General features: G+C 36.8%; 2 protein-coding genes across 5 annotated transcripts in view; one reads left to right on the forward strand and one right to left on the reverse strand.

Moving 5' to 3' along the window:
* Nucleotides 1-6,305, forward strand: part of LOC125205558 (protein ROOT HAIR DEFECTIVE 3-like) — a 36,991-nt gene that overhangs the window by 15,847 nt on the left and 14,839 nt on the right. The window lies entirely within an intron of this gene.
* The window catches only part of LOC125205562, a 7,887-nt gene continuing 5,626 nt past the window's right edge, over nt 4,045-6,305 (reverse strand). Inside the window, exons 2-3 of one of the 2 annotated variants that reach the window (XM_048104592.1) lie at nt 4,684-4,747; nt 4,045-4,216 (exon numbers count right to left, since the gene is read on the reverse strand). In XM_048104592.1, coding sequence (XP_047960549.1) covers nt 4,725-4,747 — 23 coding nt within the window. In that variant the 3' untranslated portion in view covers nt 4,045-4,216; nt 4,684-4,724. The remainder of the gene's footprint in view (nt 4,217-4,683; nt 4,748-6,305) is intronic. The other variant, XM_048104593.1, reaches the window with a different exon arrangement.

The following is a 6,305-nucleotide window of genomic DNA, read 5'->3' on the forward strand; positions in this document are numbered from 1 at the left end:
ACCAATGATTAAGACTAACATAGAGTTTGCTAATGAAAAAATATCAAATTAAGCATGCTAAAAGAATTCAAGTTACACTAAGGAATGTCAAACATTGGATAATTTCTCTAAGTATAGCATAGATACGAATATGGAGTACTAATATGTAATACTATCAATTTATCATGCCTAAAAATTATCAAATATAAAAAATTATAAAAGTTAGCCCAAAAATATGAAAAATATAAACAAAACATGTAAATTAATGGATGTGCACCTAATCTTTGAAATTTGAATTAAAATACACAAAGATTTATTAATTTTTTTCTATTTTTTCTCGTGATTTAAAAATTGTTAAACTCGATCGATCCATTAGTTGGCAAGCGGCAAAGAAGATAAGAGCATCTCCAATGGTCGGCTAGCGACCGGCTAGCCGATTCGTCGCGTTGGCCGATCGGCTAGCCGAACCATTAGAGTCGGCCAGCGGAAAATCGGCCAAAATTTCGGCGTGGGCTAGCCGATTCAGTGGCGCTGGCCGGCATTGTGGCATGCCGATCGGCCAGCGCCGATTTTCGATTTTTTCTTTTTTTTTGAAAAACTATATAAACGCGATTTTCTCTCTCTCTAAATTTCTGTACAAGAGCAACATCTAACGATGGACAACAACAACTAGGCCCAATACAAAATTAAGACATAAAACAGAAACATGTCACGTTCGGCTAGCGGCAAACTATAACATAAATTTTATATATGAAAAATTTATGACAAATTTTCTTATGATTTTAAGTACTATTTTTTACAAAATAATTAGTAAAATCCCATTGGTACATGAGAAATCTGACTATGTATATAATTTTGATTCTCAATTTATTTATTTTACCTTTATAATAGCAAAAAAATGAATCATAAATTACTAAAATATGAACCTACAATATCCTCGGAATGAAACCAAAATTAACATAAAATGAAACAAAACAAGTTTTCTCGGACGATACGTGGATGGTTGTGGGGTGGTGCTGGGGCTATTCGAGGCAAAGAAGGGAAGAGGCCGTAGCGCCGCTTTTCCGGCTGAATCTTGGGTGATAAGATAGTTCGATTCTTGGCTATGGAAAAAAATGTTTATTTTGATGCTTAGATGGGGGAAATCAGTCGGCTCGTATTAGTTTGATTATAACTATTACAGAGTATTTATCTATACATTAAAATACTCTTGTTTTGTAATTTAGTTTAATTGAAATAAGTTAAAAACTAGTTTTGTTAGCATTAGTTGTATTGTTTTACAAAAATAAAAAGAAATCATATGAAAATTTATGACAATTTTTCACATGATTTCGTACTTCATTTAAAATAATTGTAGGATGGGTGGAATATATAGAAAATAGTTCAGGAGATGTTGATGATGTGGGGAAACTAAGACACTCTTTATTTTTCAAACTTCTCAACATATACAAAATGGTACATTTCTCCCATATTTATAGTATATCTAAATATTCTACGAAAATATCTACATATTCTACTTTTTAATTCTAGAGAATTTTATATAATATCTTGATATTTATCATATCTAGATAATTCTACTACATAAATCAAGTTTAATTACTGTATTTTTTTTATTCCAACAAAGTGATCGGGGTTCAGTGGCATATTCAGAATTTAAGATTTGGGGGTACGAATTGTACAACAAATAATTATGAGATACTATAATATAATAAGAATTTTTATTTGATGTACGAGTTGTATTAAAAATAATATTGTATAAAATAATAAAAATAATAGAGTATAATATAGAAAAACAAAGCTATAAAAAAAAAGTAAGAATATTGTATTTGAATTATGAGTCTTACTGCAAGTAATATTTACATAAATGATCAAATATAGTAATAGGGTATTATATAGAAAACCAAAGCAATTAAAAATAGGCATAATATGAAAAATAATATATAATTAAAACAAACTATTGTAATCTGATATCTAAAAAAGAAAATAGAAATGCACATAATTACATCACTACAAGAACTAATTACATGAAGAAAAAAAGAAAAAAAGAAAACGTAGGTTCAGAGATATAACAAATAGAAGCACATAGTAGTACTCATAACTTAAAAGTACAATTAAAAAACTTTAAAAGGTGAATAAGTATTAAAAACAACCATCAATCTTTATTACTTTATCATCTCTCATAATTTTTCTTTCTACTTTTTTCTCATTCCTCATTTATTCTTTTTTCATGTAATCACTGCATAAAAACTTTTGCTCAAAAAAATGTGTCATATGGGAAGGAGTATTGTATATTGTTGGGTTGGATGAACTCGACCTTATTTTGTTTCGGAATAATGACATCACTTGTGAAGAGCTTTGATAATCTCCTACAATAAGATTATATTGACGGATAGTTTTGAGCTAATTCCGTATTGATTATTCTTAAGCTAATTTAATTTTACCCCCATAGTGCATTGACACATAGGAGGTAAAATAATTACTGTCTAATTAACTCATTGTGATCGAAAGTAATTTTTTGTTTTGTCTAATGAAGAATTAATATGTATAAGATCAAAGTGACAGCTAGAATGTTGTTACTAATGAGAGAAGTTAGTAAAGGGCTTGATCAGCCCGCTTTAAACCAATGATGGTTGGGCTTGGGCTCAAGTAGATATGTGAAGGCCTACTTTTTAGTAGTAGTAGATGTCAACTTTCTCGTGATGATTCATTGTAAACGAAATTATTTTTGAGCCAACGGAGATACATGATGAAAAATAAACCTCCACACTTTATTTTTTTGTGTTTGTAAATTTATAAAGGTTGGTCTAATGTAGTTGAGATAATATTGCAATTATAATTTCATGAAATTATATTTAAAGTTATACATATTCTAGTTTAATTTCAAATGATGTACTATTTGATAAAATTGTACTCCGTAATTGATATGGTTCCGATTCCACATATTTTGTTTGGAACATGTAGAAATCAAAAATGAAAATTGGATGGTGCTCCTGAATTCGGTGGATAGTTAATAAAAAATTTGTTCTTTAATCTGTATTCTAATATTTTAATCTGTTCTAGCTTTGCATCTTGCTAGCTAGGACAGCAGAGTGGGCCAACCCCTCCTTTGACTGGCTCTGACCCTTTGACCGGACCAAGGACGTCTCCTGGGACCCACTTAACCCCTTAACACGGGGATAATTCTTCTTTTGTTCTAGGAAGATAATTGCATTCCATCTTAATAAAGAAGAATAGATTCATTCCTACTCAGGGAGTGATGCATAACCATTATGCGTCTTTCTTAATGGAGTGACGCATAACCATTATGCGTCTTTCTTAATGGAATGACGCATAATGATTATGCGTCTTCAGGGAGTGACGCATAACAGTTATGCGTCTTTGCCTAATGACGCATAATCGTTATGCGTCTTTCAGTTGGTTTAAATCGGGCAGAAGCAGCGCAGAACCCAGAACAGATTTCACTTCCAATTCCTCAGGGTGTATGTGATTTCCGGTGATGTCTGGCGATTTCGGTCGATTTCTAACATTTTCTCTATAAGTTCCGGTAATTGTTCTTCAATTTAGCTGGAAAAAGCTCGAATTCACCGGAAAAAGCTCGATGAAAGCCGCTGGAAGTCGCCGCTGCTGCATCTGCCTCTGCTCTGCGATGAAAGCTCAATTTCTGTTCTGCTTCTGCCCGATTTAAACTCAGGGAGTGACGCATAATGATTATGCGTCATTAGGCAAAGACGCATAATCGTTATGCGTCTTTATCTAATGACGCATAATCATTATGCGTCACTCCCTGAGTAGGAATAAATCTATTCTTCTTCATTAAGATGGAATGCAATTAGCACCCTAGAACAAAAGAAGAATTCTCCCCTTAACACGTCACTGTTGTTCTTAGTTCTTGGACTCTAGCCTGCCTCCCCTACCCAACCAATGCCTGTCACGACCACAACTTCCTATGTGGGAGTGACTGCCTCTATACATACTTTAAATAACAAATCTGAACAAAAGGACAGAGAAATCATAATTTATAAGATGGAACTGGGATAATAGTCTCACGGGCAGAGGTGCAAAGGGTCAACATAACATCAGAGTACTTCCTGGGTTCATAAATTCTTATTACAAAGTTTTACTACAGCGGAAATGTCCAAGACAGAGTAGTATGTATGAGGACACACTACCTTGGGCTACCTAAAGACTTATTTAAAATCTTACTCCCAACACCGTCGTCTGCCCGTCCACGTTCAACCTGCACATTAGAAAAGAAACATGCAGGGCTGAGTATTTGATATACTCAGTGAGCACATTGCCGAAACAAAATTTTCGTAAAGAGTTTTGTCAGCCAGTTGAGTGAACACGGGGTTTTGACTTGAAAGGCCCGAGTCACTAAAATTCTTTTCATTTCATAAAGTTGATTGCGCAATCACATAACATAGATACCATATCTGTAACGTATGTGAACCGGGAATGTGGCCACATTCCACGACGGTCACTGGATCGGCCAACTTAAAAGCTAGCTCACGATCCCCATATGTGTACACTAGTCCGAGTAGGCTTTACTTCCCCACTTGGACCCGAATTCGATTAAACATAATTGGCATAGCCAAGCAGATAGGTAATCCATAAAACATAAAATGGCATGACAAAAACATAAATAGCATCATTTTCATATATTCATGCTAGAAAGCAAGTTCACATTTTGAAAGAAAAGCCCACCTCAAAGCAAAAGCTCCTTCCGAAATTTCCTTAACTTGGCCTTAGATGACGTTCGTAGACGCCCCTTTAGTAAAATAAAGTTAACATAAGAATACTTTATTAGACTTTGAGGTAAAATTAATTAAGCTTAAACGTGGATGCATCCTACGTGCGTGGCTCTTTCATTCTTTTTTTTTTTTTTTTATAATTTCTAGAAAAAGTTCTAGAATTCCTTGAGTATTAATTAAATCAGTGGATTTAATTAAGCTAGAGGAATTATTCACTTAATTAGAGGGTGCTACCTCCCATGCTATTTATTTAAGCATACTAACTAAGCTCGAGGTCTATTCACCGTTAGCGCATCGTACTTTTCTTAAATTTTAATCATTAGAGCACCTATACTATTTTCCGAAAAAATTAGACTTATCCTTGTGGAATTAATCTATGGACTATAAATTTCTAAATCCACAACTTAATAAGGCCCGTGATTTAAATTAGTTCCTACCTTAACTTAATTAGTGGCCCAAACAATTAAAAGAAAGAGGCCCAAACAAAATAAAAGAAAGAGGCCCAAAATCTTGCACCATAACCCATCGACATCTCTCTCTCACTCCCACACTCTCGACCGAAACCCTAAGTGGGAGGAGGGTGGCGGCGTCTCCTCATCGCCAGTCGCTCGGAGCTCCGATCGGCGCCTCCCCGTGCGTCGCCGGTTTGCTCAATCGCTTCCCATCCTCTCTCCCGACCTCAATTTCCCCCAAATCCAAACCCTAATTGGAAAAAGGAAACATTGGCGGCTCCGCCCCTTTCTTCCTCACGCTGCCTCGCCGGAGTTCGCCGGCGTGTACTCCCTCCTCTCAGCCACTCCGATCGTCTCCGGTGAGTCAACGCCCGACGAAGTCTTCGACAGAGAAGGCATCGCCTTCTTCCACCGTCGCTTCTCCGTGAGCAGCCGTCACCCCTGGCCGCATGTACTTTCCCCGGCGGATTCTCGCCCGCCGTCCGCATTCGCCCCTGGTCGCTCGGCTTCCAGTGCTCGCAGCACCGCTGCCGGAGTCCGGCAGTGGCTGTCGAGGCTCCTGCTGTTGTCACTATTCGACGAGACCCAAACACGCCACCGCCGTTCGTGCTATTTTCCCAGCGGCGTCGCCGCCTCCTCACAAAAAGCTAAGTCCCAGTTTCCCCCTTTTCTTGTTCTGTTAAGAAATCAATTTCTCTGGGGCAGTAGCTATGTTGAAGAATTTTCTAGAGTTTAGACCTTGAACTCCTTTCTAAGGCAGTAGCTCGATTGAGAAGTTTCAAAGGTGGAGTCTTGGTGTGTTGCTTACTGAAATTGACCTCTGTTATCTCTACTTTGAAGCTTAAACATTGTTATGATTGAACAACTATTTGTGGGCATATTCTACTTGTCACTTCTCTCTCGGCAGTGGCTATACTAACAGATGTTGGCCCTATTTCTATGTTCTCTATGTTCTTGCTATCATGATGCAAAGGTGTGGTTGTGGTGTTACCTCTTATGTTAGTGAAGAAAATGGGGCTGCCCTTGTTGTTGCTCTCGGTTATGCCACTCTTTACTCCCTATCTTGCTGAGAATTTGATGGTATGCAGGAGGGTGTTGAAAGTCGTGTGTGGTCCCCCTTTGA

The sequence above is a fragment of the Salvia hispanica genome, chromosome 2, assembly GCF_023119035.1.
Source record: "Salvia hispanica cultivar TCC Black 2014 chromosome 2, UniMelb_Shisp_WGS_1.0, whole genome shotgun sequence".
In the NCBI taxonomy this organism is placed as follows: domain Eukaryota; kingdom Viridiplantae; phylum Streptophyta; class Magnoliopsida; order Lamiales; family Lamiaceae; genus Salvia; species Salvia hispanica.